General features: G+C 47.8%; 1 protein-coding gene across 1 annotated transcript in view; it reads left to right on the top strand.

Moving 5' to 3' along the window:
* The first annotated feature begins 670 nt into the window (after positions 1 to 670).
* The window catches only part of PCNT (pericentrin), a 41,539-nt gene continuing 23,968 nt past the window's right edge, over positions 671 to 18,241 (top strand). Inside the window, exons 1-22 of the mRNA XM_075607388.1 lie at positions 671 to 862; positions 3,176 to 3,355; positions 3,960 to 4,127; positions 4,553 to 4,702; positions 5,092 to 5,256; positions 5,443 to 7,323; positions 8,127 to 8,198; positions 8,375 to 8,545; positions 8,791 to 9,256; positions 9,359 to 9,417; positions 9,704 to 9,851; positions 10,487 to 10,608; positions 10,724 to 10,835; positions 10,984 to 11,221; positions 11,549 to 11,633; positions 11,898 to 12,114; positions 12,382 to 12,605; positions 13,075 to 13,418; positions 13,705 to 14,461; positions 16,257 to 16,472; positions 16,726 to 16,875; positions 17,088 to 17,234. Of these exons, the coding sequence (XP_075463503.1) occupies positions 800 to 862; positions 3,176 to 3,355; positions 3,960 to 4,127; positions 4,553 to 4,702; positions 5,092 to 5,256; positions 5,443 to 7,323; positions 8,127 to 8,198; positions 8,375 to 8,545; positions 8,791 to 9,256; positions 9,359 to 9,417; positions 9,704 to 9,851; positions 10,487 to 10,608; positions 10,724 to 10,835; positions 10,984 to 11,221; positions 11,549 to 11,633; positions 11,898 to 12,114; positions 12,382 to 12,605; positions 13,075 to 13,418; positions 13,705 to 14,461; positions 16,257 to 16,472; positions 16,726 to 16,875; positions 17,088 to 17,234 (6,135 nt within the window). The 5' untranslated portion in view covers positions 671 to 799. The remainder of the gene's footprint in view (positions 863 to 3,175; positions 3,356 to 3,959; positions 4,128 to 4,552; positions 4,703 to 5,091; positions 5,257 to 5,442; positions 7,324 to 8,126; positions 8,199 to 8,374; positions 8,546 to 8,790; positions 9,257 to 9,358; positions 9,418 to 9,703; positions 9,852 to 10,486; positions 10,609 to 10,723; positions 10,836 to 10,983; positions 11,222 to 11,548; positions 11,634 to 11,897; positions 12,115 to 12,381; positions 12,606 to 13,074; positions 13,419 to 13,704; positions 14,462 to 16,256; positions 16,473 to 16,725; positions 16,876 to 17,087; positions 17,235 to 18,241) is intronic.

Genomic DNA, 18,241 nt, shown 5'->3' with positions numbered 1-18,241 from the left:
ATTTGTTTTGACGCGACATCGCTGTCGCCGGCACTATAAGCGCAGCCTTGAAGTATTTCTGTCTATTCACATGACACTGCCCCTTTAAGTTATCTTTGTTGGTACATGACACTGCCCCTTTAAGTTATCTTTGTTGGTACATGACACTGCCCCTTTAAGTTATCTTTGTTGGTACATGACACTGCCCCTTTAAGTTATCTTTGTTGGTACATGACACTGCCCCTTTAAGTTATCTTTGTTGGTACATGACACTGCCCCTTTAAGTATCTCTGTGGTTACATGATACTGTCACTGTAATTGTCTGTTGTTGGTTTTTTAATGACACTGCCCCTTTAATATGTTCCTACGCGCCTCAAGTACCGCCTTCCCGGGGGTGCAATCTACGCTCTTCTGATTGGCTGAAATTACTTTGGTGGGCGGGGTCTGAAAGAAAAAAGTTTTGAAACCTGGCAGTTGCAGTATATGATTGGTCAACGTGGTAGGATGGGTGGAGCCCAAGGGAACAGGAGCTTGCACCGGAGCGGCGCCGGGGAGTGTCAGTCATGTATCCAGTTACCACAGCAACGAGGGCGGGGACAAATTCAACGGCTATGAGCTCAGAGTATGAGCCGCATTGGTCAAACTACCTGCCCAATCCACGCAGGGTGCTAAATGGGCGTGTCTATGTTGTAGGCGCTTGCCGTTGATTGAATGCGGCATAGTGCAGCCTGGTGGTGATTGGCTGCCTGTGGTGGGGGACTTGAGGCGGGCTGTGTGCCGCCATGTTGGTGTTGTGAGGTGACAGTTAATGAGTTGAGATATGGAGGGTCCCGGGGACGAGCAGGAGCAGCGGAGGAGGAAGGTGCAGGCCGGGAGGGTTAAGGTGAGAGATGTGGGATAAGGAAGGGTACCAGACCCCCGAGGTGATCGGACAGTGAGCCGACCCCTCATATACTGCTCTGATCAACCCCTCATATACTGCTCTGATCAACCCCTCATATACTGCTCTGATCAACCCCTCATATACTGCTCTGATCAACCCCCTGTCATGTGCACACTGTGTGTATACTGACCCCTCATATACTGCTCTGATCAACCCCTCATATACTGCTCTGATCAACCCCTCATATACTGCTCTGATCAACCCCTCATATACTGCTCTGATCAACCCCTCATATACTGCTCTGATCAACCCCTCATATACTGCTCTGATCAGCCCCCTGTCATGTGCACACTGTGTATATACTGACCCCTCATATACTGCTCTGGTCAACCCCTCATATATTGCTCTGGTCAACCCCCTGTCATGTGCACACTGTGTTTATACTGACCTCTCATATACTGCTCTGATCAACCCCTGTCATGTACACACTGTATACTGACCCCTGTCATGTGCACACAGTGTGTATAATGACCCCTCATATACTGCAATGATATAAAGGCTTAGCAATAGTGCCAAATGTCTTGCAGTAGCTGCAAACCACTCCATAAAAAAACACGTTATGGAACTAGAGAGAGCGCAGAGTGCAAATATATCAACCCCTCTGTAATTTGTAAAGTGTGTATACAGACCCCTCGTATACTGCTCTGCTATAAATATATCAACCCCCTGTAATGTGTACACTGTGTGTATACTGACCCCTCATATACAGCTCTGATATAAATGTAACGCATCGTATACAGTTCTTGTAAAAACATATCTACCCGTACACTGTGTATACTGTTCACACTGTGTATACCGATACTTCTCACTGCACTAGTATGAGTATACAGATCTGTTATGAATAGTGTGTTTTCCTGGTCTCTGCTTTTCTTGTAATGATCTGCAGCATGGTTCTCATCACATATTGTAATGTATTCTTCCTGGTAAAACATTTTATAAATACATATTTTGTTTTATTGTATTGGTTGACCTCTTGCATTTGTTGCTGTGATGGAGGGTAATAGTAATACTTCTCGGAATATATCACAAGGGCTGAAGAAATACTTTAAGTGTCTTTCCTCTCTAGAAATCTATAATTCTTTATGTATCAAATATGGATATTTCATTTGTTGTGCACTGGAATTAAAATGTTTGCCTAGTTGACTGACTTTCATCAGTTAGATGCGTTATCATTTTCTGGATTAATGTTAGTGGGACACAAGTGCTGTCCAACGAGAGTAACTCCCTGCATTTCCTTGTGGAAGCATGGGGAGAAAATATAGTGGGCATGACCTGCACGATATGCTTACCTGCTGTCCATAAGTAAAGTGTGTAGCAGCACATTGTGAAGATTCATTAAGTGCCAAACCTGGGTATCGCAGCCTGATCTGGTGTTAACTGCCATCGACTTGAATGGCAGCCACCGCCGGATCAAGGTGGGACATCCCGCATCGGTGTTTAGTGGATCCTGCCCATTGTGTCCTCCGTTCTGTGATGGAAGGTGACAGGAACCTTGCTCACAAGTTGTACTTGTGTTGCTTTAGTTTGAATGAGTCCCATAATAAAACTATTTTTATTTTAAACCTGATTTGCTTCTCCTTAGCTGAATTTGGCGTTATGTTAATATGCGTTGATGGTTGCGTGCGGGATCTTTCAATTGATCCCCCTGTAGCTGTTAAAAGGGCTATTGGTGATACTTTGGCCCCTTCAGTGCTGGCCATCTTTTTGATGGTTCTCTTATGGCCTCTGCTGGCACAAACGTTGTTTTTATTGAATGCCTTTTAAAGCAGGTGTCCTTTTAAAACTAATCCACCTCCAAGCTGCTTATCGGACTCAGAGGCAGGGAGCTGTTTAAATAGGTTACAGTATGTGTTGACTCCTGAACGGCTTGCCTGATAGCCTCCTGCATTTCTCCACGGTTTTATTAGTGTTTCTGAAGCTCTTTCTAATCTTCCCATTATTTTAGCGTCTGGCACATTTTGATTAAGCTGTCCTTAGTGTAATGTCAGGCTATCAAATTCTTGGTAGGACATGTCTGTCAGGCAGACCCTGTCTTGGTTTTTATGATGGATTACACAGACACTAACTTTTCGTCCTGTTTGAGAACATCTTCCACACGGATTTGTCTGATGCTTTAGTCTGACTCTTGGACCGCTGATTGTTCTCTTAATGCCCCCCAGTTGTCCGGCCTGCAATGTCTGCTTATGTTTTATGGTCCTGTTATTTGTTCCTGACCTACCTCTCCCTCTATCTCTCCTTCACCTTCGTGTGCAGCTTGCTCACTTCAGACAGCGTAAAAGTAAAGGGGAAGGTGCGAATCCGCAGAAAAAGGCGTCGAAGAGGAAGGGTGCGTCTGTTCACACGCATGACATGGCGGCGGAGGAGAACTCGCTAGTGACAGCCGAGGGTGTGCTGGGGGAACCGAAGTCTGATGCTGAGAACACCTCCATAGAGGTAAATGTGCGATGGACGTGTTGTGTAGGCCAATTACGTTTTGATAACGTGTTATTCATACGGATATTGGGTCAGTGTGACTTCACATAACCTTAAAGCTTCCTCAAACTCTTCCCTACTAGAGCATGACGAGTTGTCGCACATTATAAACCTTTCAGGATCTGTGTATCAAGCTTTAAAAACATCTATTTTGCTGTTTTACTTTTTAACTTGCATAGAGTATTAAACTACTTTACCATCGTCAGCAATAGATGCTGGCAGAGATTTGTACAAAGCAATGGAAGGGCGTGCATGACATAGTTGGATATATCACTCTATGCCCTTGCAACTATACAAGTCTGTGAAACAACCAGATCAGTATTGGTGTAATCGCTTTAAAATATCCTAAATCTATGTAACTTAATAAGTAAATGTCCCCCTGACCTTTGCACCAGATACAGTTATCCACTCTGACCCAGATCCGCATTTGAATGGGAGTAAAGGCGTGCTGATGTTTTGGTGCTTTTTTTTTTAGATCCGGGCCTCAGAGTTCTGCTAACAGACTTTAGCAGTCAAATGACCTTCCATTTCCCCCACACTGACTGTATCCTTGCTTATTTGTTAGGTGTGTTTGGAGTCCAGGGAGCTGAACATGCCAGAGTGTCAAGAGAGAATGTCTGATTTGGAAACCAGGCTTCACATGAAACAGGAAGCAATTAACAGCCTCACGGAGGGCGTCGCGGAGCTTCAAGAGCGTCTCGAGCAGGAGTCTGCATCCCGAGAGCTCCAGCAGGTTCTCCTCTATTACTTCTACATTAATGAGCTACAGAATGTCCCTCTGTGTGGCTTTTGTGAAACAGCGTTCCATAAACCTGTTCACTGCAGGAAACCCTTCAGCCATTATTCCTAAATGTTACATTTCCCTATACCACCAAAGGGTATTCAGTGAGAAGTGGTCTCCCTTTGAGAGCATCTAAATGGGCTGCTCCCTGCAGTCTCAACTCTTCTTTCCATAATAACCAATAGAAAGATGTATTTGTGTAAACGGAAGTTTCTTCCCCACAGTGGCGCTGAACTTAAATGTTCTATAGAATTCATATTTTATTTTTTTCAAGCAATTACGTTTACAGTAACTGTTGATAAGTACAGCCTTTGCTGTGGTATTTTTGTGTTGGGAATAGGGGGATACAGTATTAATCCATGCCGTTGTCTCCTTAGGAGTTACAAACTGCCGTCCACGAACGAGATGACATCATAACCCAGTTATCCAGTAACCTGCAGCAAGCGCTGCGGAGCCGTGAGGAGATGCAGGAGGAGGCCCTGATTCTGGCCAATCAGATACAGGCTCTGCAGCTTCAGCTCCAGGAGGTGAGTGTATATGTGAGTGAGAGGGATGTAACCCACACACAGTGCTGCTTCTAGAGCCACAGATTATGAAACTAAAGGCGCTCACAGGACCAGTTGGGAACAAGTAATGACTCCCGGGTCAGACAGATACAATACCAACGTACAGTATTGTTTTTATATGATTCCTTCAGTATTCCTCTGAGAAGCGGCTGCTCACTCATCCCGCGTAGATTAGAGGTGCAGCTGCAGAGGTATGACTGGCGGACTGCTTTAGGACTATGTATTAACAAGGAGAAACCTGAGTTTCTTCTGCTGATGCCATTTACTCAGTTGACCAAACTGGATCAACTGCTGGGGTGGGGTCCAGGTTGATCTCTGTGGATGTATTTCTGACTGATTTCCTCTTTTAGGCCAGTGAGGTTCTGAGAAGTAAGAGTCCAGGGAGGACAGATCTGTGCCAAACTCAGCAGCAGATCTCTGTAATCCAGAGCAACCTCAGGGAACAGACGCTTCACATGAGTCAGCTGAACAAGAGGGCACAAGATCTGGAAAAGGAGCTGGAAACCTCCCACAAGGTGAGCAGGGGAGCAGCAGCAGCAGCAGCAACAGGGCGCATCCCAGAGACAAGTCCCATCACACTGCTCCAAGTCTGCTCTTTGGGTTAAGTCCCTGCCCACAACAAAATATTCTCTTTCTGTATAATCTTCTGTCTAATAAAATGTTTTATTTGTTGTGTTTTTACATGATGATATTTTTTTCAGACAACTAAAGATAAGGAAAATCAGATGGCGAAGCTGGAAGATTTAATACGAGGCCAAGAGGAGAGGATGACAATCCTGCAGGAGAAGCTGGAAATGTCGGAAAGTTCAGTTTCCCTTCTGCAGCAGGAGCTCTCGGAGAGAGACCAGGTGGTCCTGAAACTCGGACTTGAAGTCTCTGTATCCAAGCAGACTAAGCAAGTGTCCCAGAGGCTGGGAGGCAGTGAGGAAGGGCATGAAGGAGAAGTCATAGCTGCCATCACTGGGGACAATGTTCAGTCTCTCACTAAACTAATTGCGGATTTAAAAGAGAAGCTTGTGGCGTCCGAGGCTCTGCGGGAAAGTTTGTGCAAGAAGCTCGAAGAACAAATGATGGAATTTCAGTCGGAGAGATTGGCCTGGGAGCAAAAGCACAATGATACGGTCGCAGGTCTGTCTCTACAGCTGCAACGGTCACAAGAGGAAGCTGAGATGGCTGCGGCACGTGACAAACACGAGAAGGAGCACCTGAACGAGGAGCTCCGGGATTTGAAAGAGAAACTGAGGATAGAAGTGGAGAGTAGCCAGGCCCTGAAGATGCAGCACAACCAAGACCTGCAGGCCTCTAACCTGAAGCTGCAGAGCCTGGAGGAAGAGCGAGAGAAGATGCATCAGGAGCTGTCCGTCCACTATGAGGACCAGGTAAAGCTTCTGCAGCAGGATTTGGGCATCCAGCACAATTCAAAATTGGACGGCTTCAAACACGAGCTGGAAGATCTGAAGAAAAACCTGAACAGAGTCAAAGCCAGGAAGGAGCATGACAATTACGAGGCGGCTCAGCTGTGCAGGGAGGGCGAGGACACCGAACCCAATCCAATCACTAAGGAACCAGACATTATGGATAAATACTTGGTCTGCACCTGCAGGCAGCAGGTGTTTGATCTGTCTGACAACCAAGGAGAGTCCTCTGACCACAGCCGTTTTGAGTTAGACAGCGACATCATATTGGAACAAAGTCTGAACTCCACAGTAGGGGGGAACCTTGACTTGTTCTGCTCTCCTATGCCAATTGCCAATGTCTTGGCAGGTGGAGCTTCAGAGGGGACAATGCTCGATCCAGAATCCTTTGCGGTCTATTTGTCCAGGAATGTGCTGTCTCCTGTAGAGAAGAGTGAGCTCGGCCTTGCTTTCGATGAGAGCCTGGTGCACAGGTGTTCTGTGCTCGTGGAGCAGCTGCATGATAAAGAGTGCCAGTTACAGAAGTGCTCCGATGACCTGGAGGAAGCGCTGAGGAAATGGCGAGAGGTGACAGCCGAGCTGTCTGCTGCGCGATCTGAAGTGGTGAAAGAGAAGGCCAGCAAGGAAGAGGGGCTGGAAGAATGGGAGGGACAACACTCCCCATCACTGCAGCAAATGGTGGAGCAACTTCAGAGTGAGAGAAATGCATTAAGCGTACAAATAAAGGACCAAGAACAACTTGTGAAGGAGGCTCAGGAGCAGAAAGCTGTGTCAGAAGGGGAGCACTGCAGGGAGATGGAGACTCTCACATCTGCTCTGTCTGCCAAAGAAGAATGTTTATCACAGCTGCTGGAGGAAAAGAATAGCTTACAAGAGACACTGTCTGATGTGGATCGGAGACTGAAGAAGGCCCTTGAGCAAAGTAAGAACCTGGAGTTGAGCAATATCCAGCTCAGCCATAGGTTACAAGACTGTGAGAAGGCCCAAGAGTCTGACCGGCAGGAATTCGACAATCAACTGAACTCCAAAGGCCTTGAGAAGCAGCTTCTGGAGGAGGCGATGAAGGAGAAGGAAGAGGAGTTCTACCAGAAAGAGAGGTGCCTTTGTGAGGAAGTGTGCTCTCTGAAGCAGGCACAGGCAGAACTGGAGAGCAGGCTGCGGGAGGAGGTGAGAAGGTTCATATCTGTTAGAGGCTCAATCAGAAGCCGGGGGATGTTAACTGGTGAGATTAAAGGAGCCGTTCTGCCTAGGCGTAATTTTTTTTTTTTTTAAATGCATTGGTTGGAAAAGGGTGGTTTCCGGAGCTGAACCTTAATATCCACTCTGGGGACCTCCTGCTTCTCGAGATTCATACTTTCGGAGGCGTACACGCTGCTGTCCCCTCCCAAGATAAACAATATGGAGCTTTAAAGCTTTCTATTGGCCAGCATGGTGCAAGTGCTTTTAAACCTCAGAGGTACCAGGGGCGCCTTTCGTATGTATGTATCTCGAGAAGCAGAGAGTACCTGAGCTGAAATTAACGATGTTCAACTCTGGGACTCCTTGTTTCCCACCTGGGTGTTTTTTTTTTTTTAATCCTACTATGCCCATTTAATTACGGTTGGGTGATGTAGGGTTTGGGATGAAGATCATTTTTTGTCTTTCAGTCATTAAATTAAACATGTGTTTCCTCAGATACTTGCTTGGCACCAGCCATCCTAATGTGCCACCTGTCTAATTGCCTAAGTGAGGGTACCCTATCAATTTTTAGTTGGTCCTGGCAGGCACCCCACATTAGACTCTACGTTAACCTTTTTGCTACCAGTAATGCATTATGGCAGTGACAGGGTTAATTTCGATTGCCATTCGACGTGACTTGAATATCCTCCCCAGATACCTGGATCCTCCTCACTGCCTTTCTGTTTAGTAAAATGCTGTCCTGTAAGAGTGGCAGCGCATGGAAGGATCTCACGACTTGTGTCTATCTGTAGGTTGATCGTCTGAACGCAGGATTTCAGATTTCGGGAGTGGAATGGAAGGAGCATACGGCTTCATTAACACAGGTACCAGGAGGAGGAATGCAAGGGCCCCTCCATATGATGGGTGTGAGGTGTTTTTGTCTTGTGTAGTTCCTGTGAGTGACTGGTTCATCACTGTACAGTACAGCAGGACTGAATTGCTCTTGTCAGCTCTATGGTTGTAATTAGGGGGAGAGTAAACATCGTCTGTTTCCCTGCAGGAACATGAGAGGGAGCTGAGCCAGCTCCGGGCCTGTCACAGTGAGGAGCTGAGCCAGCTCCGGGCCTGTCACAGTGAGGAGCTCCTCCGGGTCCGTACGTATCTGAGCAATGACCAGCAACGGCTGCTAGAGGAGCTTCAGCAGCAAGAACAGGCTCTGCTACAGGCACAGGTAGGTCAGCAGACAAGCTGGGTAATGCACCTTTCTTTTGGGTTCTGCCAGACAAAATCCTTCTACAGCACGACCAGCAGGGAACTGATGATAAGCCGCTCTGAAAACAAAACAGTGTTGTGACGATCCTTTGTTATGTACTGACATAGTCCCAGAAAGTATCCTGCACCAGGCAGAAGCAGTGGGTACCTCTCCTATTCCCATGGCGCGCCTCCGGCTTGCTTTACTTCCTGTTTGTTCCACAGTCTGTGCACCACGTGGAACTGGAAGCTCTTCGCCTGAGTCTGACCAACATGCACGCTGCACACCTGGAGCTGAGCCAGGCAAACCTGCACAAGGAGAAGGAGGGTGCTCTGGTCCAGCTGCGTGAGCGGCTCAACGACAAGCGTGCGCAGGAGGTGGCCATACTTCAGGGCCGGCATCAGTTTGACATGAAGCATCTTCGGGAGAAGCATTTGGAGGAGATGGAGTTGCTAAGTCAAGAGGCTGCACAGGAGATGATGCTGGTACGGGAAGAGGGTTCGCGGGAGATGGAGCAGCAAAGAGAACAGCATTTCCAAGAGATGGAGCAGCTACGAGAAGAGCGGTCACGGGAAGTGGAGCAGCTTAGAGAACAGCGTTCCCAGGAGATGCAGCAACTGCTAAAACAGCACAGCGAGGAGATGGAAGGGCCGCTGGAAGAGCGGGAGCACAGGCCCCAGCAGGACATGGGTACGATATTGGTGCGCTCTGCAGTGCCTGGAATTACATGCAGTGGTGATACAAGACCTGGCTCACGCTTTAGTGTCTCACACTTCTTGTATTTTCTTACAGCTCGTATGAGAGAGACGCAAGTCATAGAAGTGTCTACTCAGCATGAAGAGGCTTTGGAGGTATGAACGTATGTTGGTTACAGATAAAGGGATCCAAGTCTCTGGATGCTGGTGCACTAACTCCCAATGGCTGCTTTCTAGCTGGACACTTTCTTGGGAATCAGGTTGAGGGTAGATGGCCAGAAAGTGAAGCCACCTGGCCATGTACAGTGCTATTTACTTGGCCACTTATCTGTGGTGTGGATGCTGTTGCTTTTACCCCATTTTTAGTACCTGAGATGCCACCTGCTGCAGCTCTAAGGGGCTTCATGATGCAGATTTAAAGGTTTGTAACTTGTTTCCTCAGGAGCTGCGAGCGCAGCTGGAGGAGCAGAGGAGCCTTTGTGAGGTGCTTTCTGAGCAGCATCAGTCTGAGGTGACCCTCCTGCGGGCAGAACTCGACAAGCTGAGCGAGGAGATGCGGAGTCTGTTTCTAAGCAAAGCCCAGGAGCAGGGTAAGAGTGGGATCCCTGGTCACACGTGGCATATTTTGTGTGTGTGTATCTTTATAATCGCTCACGTTTTAGTGAGGTGTTTCATAATTTGTCTGTGAGCTAAAATTATAAAAAGGTAGTAAAAAAAATGGTACTGAAGGGTGTGTCTGTGTGTCTGTGTGTCTGTGTGTCTGTGTGTCTGTGTGTCTGTGTGTCTGTGTGTCTGTGTGTCTGTGTGTCTGTGTGTCTGTGTGTCTGTGTGTCTGTGTGTCTGTGTGTCTGTGTGTCTGTGTGTCCGGTTTTATTTGTTTCTGGCTCTGTCACTCTTAATGTATGGCCTCAGCTCGCGGTCGTTCACAAATCTGGTTGTACATTCTAGTGCAGAGGCGACAAACTCCAGTCCTCATGGGCCACCAACAGGTCAGGTTTTCAGAATATCACTGTTTCAGCTTAGGTGGTGCAGTCTTCAACTGAGCCACTGATTGAGTTATCTGTGCTGAAGCAGGGATATCCTGAAAACCTGACCTGTTGGTAGCCCATGAGGACTGGAGTTGGCCGCCCCTGCTCTAGTGAATGGAGGTTACAGTGCAGCAATGGCTATGGGTGTTTTGAGAATGAGGCCCCAATACATAACTGAATTACTACTCCTGTTCCAGTGATGGGAGGTGATTCGGAGCAGGAGCACCAGTCCCAGGTGACAGCTCTGCGGGAGCAATACGAAAAAGAGATTGAAGGTCTGAGGCAGAAAATTAGCAGGGAAGAGGAAGAGCAGCTGCAGGTATTGGATCACAGGCCTACAATATGTAATTGTGTCTGACTGTGCAGGTGTGGGCAAAGCAAACACTGAACCGCATAGCTCATGTCCCATTCTCTGAACAATCCTACCCCACCAGGTGAACAAGCTGCAGTCTGCTTACGATGAGCTGAAAGCCCAATCCAGTCAAGAAATAGAGCACCTGTGGTCTCAGCTGGACAGCACGCGAACAAGTCGTCAGGAGCTGAGCGGTACTTGTGCATTTGCAATGTTTTGTTCCCAGCTGTAAATGAGCTTCCCCCCCTGAGCCCTTCGAGCGGCTGAAGTGCTCATTCTGAGGTGACTGACATACTCTGGAAAGATTCAGTTAAGTGATGGTAGAAATTCCTTTCTATTCAGAGCTGAAGGAGCAGCTCCTGGCCCGCTCTGTTCATGTGGAGGAGATCGAGCGACTGAAGCAGGACTTCGAGCAGCAGCGGCTGCAGCTGAAAGCCGAACACGGGAGGGAGATGGAGGAGCTGAGGATATACTTTGAGCAGAAGTCCCGAGCGACGGAGGAGAATTACAGGGAGGATTTGGAGATACTTCATCAGCGTATGCAGGAGGAGGACAGGGAGGAGCTGGCTGCACAGACCAGGTAATCTCTGTGCTTTCAGTCTGCATGAAACCTTCCAAGTTTGTGCTTGCTGCAGTAAGACTTAATGATCGACACTGTGACATGTTCGTGTTACTGGATACCAGTATGAGGAGAATTGTTCTATGAATGGTGTCCCAATCAGAATCACTTCTCAATGGCCAGTACTACAACTTTGCACCACACACTGTGGGCTTCAATCCAGTAACAGTTTACTTGGGTTGTTATGTGGGGAATGAACGGAGTAAGAAGCGCAGCATGCGAGCATGTGATGGGTTCCTGTGTGTGTTTTTTAAAACATTCAAGGTTTTTGCTTCCTTTTCTGTCTAGTTCCTCTGTGGCTGTAAATGAGGCATCAAAACAGGAGCGGATCAACCTCCATAATCAGCTGACAGAGCAGCTGGAGCAGCACAAGGTGAGGATGCTTCATACTCCGCTGGGAGGGTAGGATTGTACCTTTTTAAACAGACCGCGCGGTCTTTATCGCAAGTCCCAGCCCGTTGTACTTCTAGTTTTTACCTAATTGTGCTTAAGGACACGTTCCATACGGTCACTGCAGTTTGTGCTCCTGATTTTATTGTAGTAGTTGGTGCACTGCTGCCCCCCTTGTGCTGAGGTGTCCTGGCTCTGCAGATACATATACGGATCATTCACTTTCCCTCCCCACCTTCCTCTCCAGGAGGAGCTCTCCTACCTCCGGCTCCAATCTGAGGAGAAGCACCAGCAGGAGTTTGACACCCAGCGGGCGACTCTAACACTCCAGTTCAAGGAGGATCTGGTGAACATGAAGCTGGATCTGTCTGATCGGTACATCTGCGAGATCGAGGCCCTGAAGAAGAAGCATTGCCTGGCACTGGAGCATCTGAGAGCCAAACTGTCCGAGGAGCACATCAAAGGTGAGCGCTCTGCAGGGGGATGTGTGATCCGTGCACGGCTGGGAACACACTAATCTTACCAGCGCTGTGTAAGTAATGACGGGAACTCTCAATAGTAATGTTCATCACCTCTGGTAAACATTGCAACCACCTTTTATATTGGAAGTCATGTGTTTCTTACAGCCCAGGTTCTAGATAGCGCATAGATTATACTCATTTTCTGTTGACACCCTGTGCTCTTGGGTTGGGTGATGTGCTCCTCGTCTCACCTACGTCGCCTCCTTGCAGAGATCACGCGGCTGCATCTGCAGAGCGCTCAGGAAGCCGCCCGCCAGGTGGAGGCAGAGGTTGCGGAGAAGCTACAAGCGATGGAAGCGAATTATCACGTGTCTCTCCTGCTCCCGGAAAAGCAGCAGCTTGTGGAACTGGAGAAGGCTCCAGAGCAGTTGACGACCGATCAGGAGTTGGTCTTGGGGCAGCATGAAAAGCAGCCGAGAGCGGAGCCGGACAAGGCAAGTGCGAGAACACAGAGCAGGGATGTGTCCTGTCCGGGCTGTCTGCAAGTGAATCTCGGGGCGGAGCCTTGTACTGCTCACTGGCCTTAAGAAGAATGACCTGCATTGTGCTGGGAATATGGAGAAACGTGAAACAATGTCATAAGGCCCATCGAGGCCTCCTTTTTACTCAGGGTTTTTTACAGCCAACTTTGTTGTCTTTCTTCCTAATTACTGAATGGAAGCTCTTCATGCCCAATCATTGATCCCAGCTACATCCAGACCTGGTTTGTTTTATGAAGTAGCACAAGATCAACCAGACCCGAATGTAGTATAAATCAGGACTGGCACTCCTTGTTTAAAAACAAATGATAAAATGATTAACATTTTACCTTTTTAGTATAAGAACAGATCATTCTCGGGTTGCTTTATATTGCTTTATGTAGATTGTGCTTTACTTTGCTCCCTGTTTTTAATTCATTCACAGCAAAAGGAGCACATGCTATGCCAGAAAGTACTGCATCCGCCCCCAGAGTGCACAGGCCATGACCTGGAGACGCTACTCAGCGTGGGGGATTGTACACTGCAGGAGGCAGATGTGAAGGGGAAACAGGAGTGTGCAACTGTGCAATCCGTGGTAATCCAGAGCAAAGAGCAGCTATCACGCAGCGCTCCGCTGCAGGGTCAGTGTGACATGGAACTGGCAGCCGCCAAGGAACAGATGGCCAGAGGTTTGGAGGAAGTCACCCACAGGCTGAGGGCAGAGTGCGACAATGCACTGAGGACCACACAGGACAGGTGCGACAATGCACTGAGGACCACACAGGACAGGTGCGACAAGCGGAGCTGATAAACCATTCTTGTACTAAACAAAACGCCTAATATTTGCATTTGAAAAACACTTCTGTAGACTGCAACGATTGCATTATCAGAACGAACAACATATAGCGGCAACTTTGCACCCATTATAATGCTGTGTGCTTTTGTAAAATCCACACAACATGGAATATACTAAGATTTATGCGTACTTTGTTTTTGATTTATAGGTGTGATCCCCAGGTAAATTTCTGTGCTGTTTATGACCATACATGAATGTCTTTTTCTGTAATTGCTGCAGGTTTGAGCAGGAGTGCAAGGAATCCACAGAGAAGCAGCCGAGTCTCCTGGGGGAACTGAAAGAGAGAAACCTCTCTGGGGCGCAGGACAAGCACAAGGAGCAGACTCGCGATCTGCTGCCACCTCCCCAACCCGGAGCTTCAGTACTGAGAGAGCAGCAGCAAAGGGGTTCAGAGGATGATCTGAGCAACCGTGTGTCGGAGCTGCAACAACTGCATGAGGAGGAACTGAGCAACCGTGTGTCGGAGCTGCAGCGACTGCATGAGGAGGAGCTGAGCAACCGTGTGTCGGAGCTGCAACAACTGCATGAGGAGGAACTGAGCAACCGTGTGTCGGAGCTGCAGCGACTGCATGAGGAGGAGCTGAGCAACCGTGTGTCGGAGCTGCAGCGACTGCATGAGGAGGAGCTGAGCAACAGTGTGACGGAGCTGCAGTGGCAGCACGAAGCACAAGTTGAATACCTGGAAACCACACACCTGTCCAAACTGGATACCCTGGAATCTTCCTATCTGACTGAGATCCAGACGATCCGGGATGAGCACACACAGGCCTTGGCAGAGCTCGAGATCTGCCTGTGTGATCGCCTGCTGCAGAAAGAGCAGGATCTACAGGAGAAACTGGCACAGGCCGAGGCGCGCTGGCGTACGCAGCACGCGCAGGATCTGCAGTTGGCCAGGGAGCACACCGGGAAGGAACTGGCCGCAGTCCATATGGAGAAATTGAAAGCCATGTCGGAGGAGCTGGAAGCGGCTCATATGGTGAGGTCCCCGCACGCTGCGCGCCCCGTGCTACTCAACCTCGGTGCTGCCACCTATGGCTGCCTCAGGCTCACTTACCATTGTATTGTTGCGGAACGATTATGGATCACTCCTAATGTACCAGATAATCAGAATATACAAGAACACCACTGCAGTGTTTTAGAAGCGTGCTTGTACGTGTAAAATTAGCTGTAATTTTAGTTTCTAATCCCATTTTAGAGAGTATACAGGAGAAAAGGGAGACCTAGTATATAAGCACTCAATCACTGCTAATGTATAATGATAATATTAAAATACTTTATTATCAACTTGATAATAAAGTATTTTAATATTATCATTATACATTAGCTTATATACTAGGTCTCCCTTTTCTCCTGTATACTCTATCTCCCCTACCTAGTTAGCACCTCACCGTGGTTCACCTTCTCAGCTGTGCGGGAGTTCCCCTTTATGTGTAGCAATTCCCATGTTGGAGAGACCAGTGATTTTAAGGGCTGAACAAATGTTGGTGCCTTTTCAGTTGGCCGTGTACATGGTTTCCTTGTTGGGCAAACAGCAGACGGCACAGAGTTGGCCTGTAGAATAGACAAAAGTAAAGAGGGATACCTGTAATGGGTAACTTGTGGTTAACAAAAAAAAAAGTGCAAGCTTTCAGGACCACAAACTGTCTCAAAGGGCAATTAATCCAAAATCTGCCTGAAGGGCCCTTTTGTGGCCCTGAAAGCTTGCACTCCTTTTACCCACGAGCTACTTATAATGGGTATCGCATCCACCTTCCTTTTCTGTGCCTGTGTGCAAGTGATTGAGAAATACCAACTGGGAGGCACAGGAATGAATGGCTGCACGGGGTCAGATAAAGAGCATGTTGTATCCTATGTTTCTCTTCTTATAATGACATTTAGAAGAAGCTGGGGAAGTGATTTAAATGTTAACACTCTCTTGTGGTTTGTGCCAGGTGTTTGTTTTAGGGGAAGAAGGCAGTTAAGGGGTGTTTGTTTTAGGGGAAGAAGGCAGTTAAGGGGTGTTTGTTTTAGGGGAAGAAGGCAGTTAAGGGGTGTTTGCTTAGAATGTAGTAATTTAAAACCAGTGTTCCTCTCCGTTATTAGTAAAAGGAAACGCCTCCCTGAACAGACTGGTATCTTCACACATCCTGGTTTCCGGGTCTGTCGCTCCCTGAGGGGGGTGTTGCTAGGGTAGAGTTTCACAGCAGGTGGTTTGAGTCACCTGGTGCACTATTTAACCCCTTCAATGCTGCAGTAAATCAGAAGCGCAGCCCTGTATCTTCAGATATGGAGACCTGTTAATGTCCTCACAAAGGCATTTTATTCCAGCCTAATCCGAGCCACTGATTAATGACACGCGTGTATGTGGATCTAGAATGCGTGCAGTGATTTGATAGGACATTGAAACAATATTACAGACAGGACATTTCTAATTTAAATGATCGTAACCTGCTAATTCAAATCATGATTAATTGGAGATCATTGGGGGGGGGGGGGGGAGGAAAGAGAGAGGATTGCTCCAGGCTGATGGAGAAAATGCTTACAGTACTTTTATATGTTACATTCAGCTGCAATTTACTGTTCTGTACATGCTGAAAAAAATCAAATGTACTTCAAGGAAGTGCAGATTTCTCAAACTGCAGCGGTCACCCCAAAAGTTTAACTCTGTCGGCATTTCAACTTGAGCAGACCCGGTTACCTGATTCTTTGCTGTATTTTGTGATGTGCATTCAACACACAACACAGGCAGATAGTGTGTAACTATCCCCTCACGCTGGTAACCTTTTTGGTAGGAAGAGCTGAAGGAACAGCAAGAGCAGCAGAACTGCCAGCTGGAGAAGAAGAACCAAGCCCTTGACTCTCTGCGGGAGGAGGTGCTGCGGATGGAGGAGCAGAACCAGACTGCTTTGCAGGAACTGTGTGATCTGCACAGGTCCGAGGTCCAGAGGCAGACACAGAGGCTGCAGGAAGAGCTGGACAAGCTGAAAGAGCAGCTCCAGAGACAAGAGGTCAGTGACCTCTGACCCAGTAATAAATCTGAACCTCGCCACGGCCATATTGTGAGTTTGCCCACCCTTAATGTTGCACACAGGTGTTACAACGCCACACCATCTCACCCCTCCGTAAACACCTAATCTCATCAACTGCTACTTAGTGCTAATGGTTGGTATTTCTGTGCTTTTTATATTGTGTCGACGATCTGTGTGCTTTGTACACCTGGTTTTTATTAGCATGGCGTGACTGTGCCATGTCCCTTCTCAGCTCCGGGTGGCAGAGTTGAACAGCCAGCGCCAGTCCCTGTCTGCAGAGCTACAGAACAAGTCTGAGCAGCAGCTGCGGTTCCAGGACGAGATCGAGTTGCTGAAGTGTCAGTCGGAGATGTTACTGGAGCAGCAGATCACTCAGCTCAAGGTACAAACATGGAGTCTTTACCTTGGATCCCACACCCCAATTCCTGTGTTTCTGGCATTGCATTGTTGGATTTCTCATGTCGCGCACCCAGCGTACACCTTTTTTATTTACCTGTTGTACTAAGCAGCCCAAGAGGGAACACTTTTTAATGTGTTGCAGCCAGGAGCTGGGAGCCTTTGTATTGGAAGTCTCAACTTTTTTTGCACTTTCAGGATGAGTTTGAAGTACAGAAAAAGGCGGCGCTACAGGAGAAAGAAGAGATGTCTGCAAGAGAAGCCGAGACGGAGCAGACTGTTCACCAGACTGAGCGAGAGAGCATGATGCAGCAGCTCCAGGAGAAGAGCCGACTTGTACTGCAGGTGTGTAACCTACCAGGTCCGGGGTGACCCCGTGAGCTCGGACAGTGCAGGGAATGCAGGGGGTTGTTTGGCACGTGTGTATTCGACAAGCACTTGCTGCACTGTGTTGGGGAGTTACAGGAATCTGTCCGGCGGCTCTTATTAGTGACTAGCTGATATACCCGGTGGAATCTGTCCGGCGGCTCTTATTAGTGATGAGTAACGCCTGGCAAATTATGGCTTTATCTTGCCATGTGACCCAAACCTTTCCGAAATACCGCAGTAAAATAAAAATTCATGTGTAATCTGACTGCCTGGCACATTAAAGTTTAAACCAAAGTCACTCTTAAGCCCAGAAGAAAGCTGTTCTGTTGTCTTTCAGACACCTCCCAGTTTAAGGTGTGAATAGAAAAACTTAAAAATAAAAAAGGGCGTGACACATTTATGATCACAATAGTTTATTATGCATGGAAAAATACAAAAACTGGACCAACATTTCGGCCCTGATGTGGACTATCTTAGGACCGAATCGTTGGCCCAGTTTTGTAGTCTTTCATGTATAATACATAATTTTTTTTAGTAGTCACCCAGTGCCCTGTAAATAGGATCCCATGTTTGAAGGGATCTGAGTTTTAAATATCGAGGCAAAACTGCTGGCAGTGGACACACGAATGCTGAAGGGGTGGATCCTTGCCTTTTTGTTTGGCTTGTTAAGGTCTCCAAGTTGTTGTCACGGTAACTGTGCCTGTCGCAGTAAAGATTGGAAGTAGTGTCCTGTGCACGCAACTCCAAGCAGTGTCGTTAAGACAAATGGATTGAAGCAGTGTTGGCTGAGTGCCAGCTCTCTGCTAGGGGTCTTCTGTTTTCTCGGGTTTTCAGTTCCTTGTGCCCGACGTGTGAGGGCCCCAGAGGACGAGGGATGGAGAGTGTTCAGGAGCTGCCTGTTGTCTTTGGGATATCCAGTAGAGGTCTTGTAGTGACACAAGGAGCTGCATTTCTGGGGGCCCAGACCTGCAATAGCGATGTGC

The sequence above is a fragment of the Ascaphus truei genome, chromosome 7, assembly GCF_040206685.1.
Source record: "Ascaphus truei isolate aAscTru1 chromosome 7, aAscTru1.hap1, whole genome shotgun sequence".
Lineage (NCBI taxonomy): Eukaryota > Metazoa > Chordata > Amphibia > Anura > Ascaphidae > Ascaphus > Ascaphus truei.
This window is presented reverse-complemented; position numbering and strand designations above follow the sequence as displayed.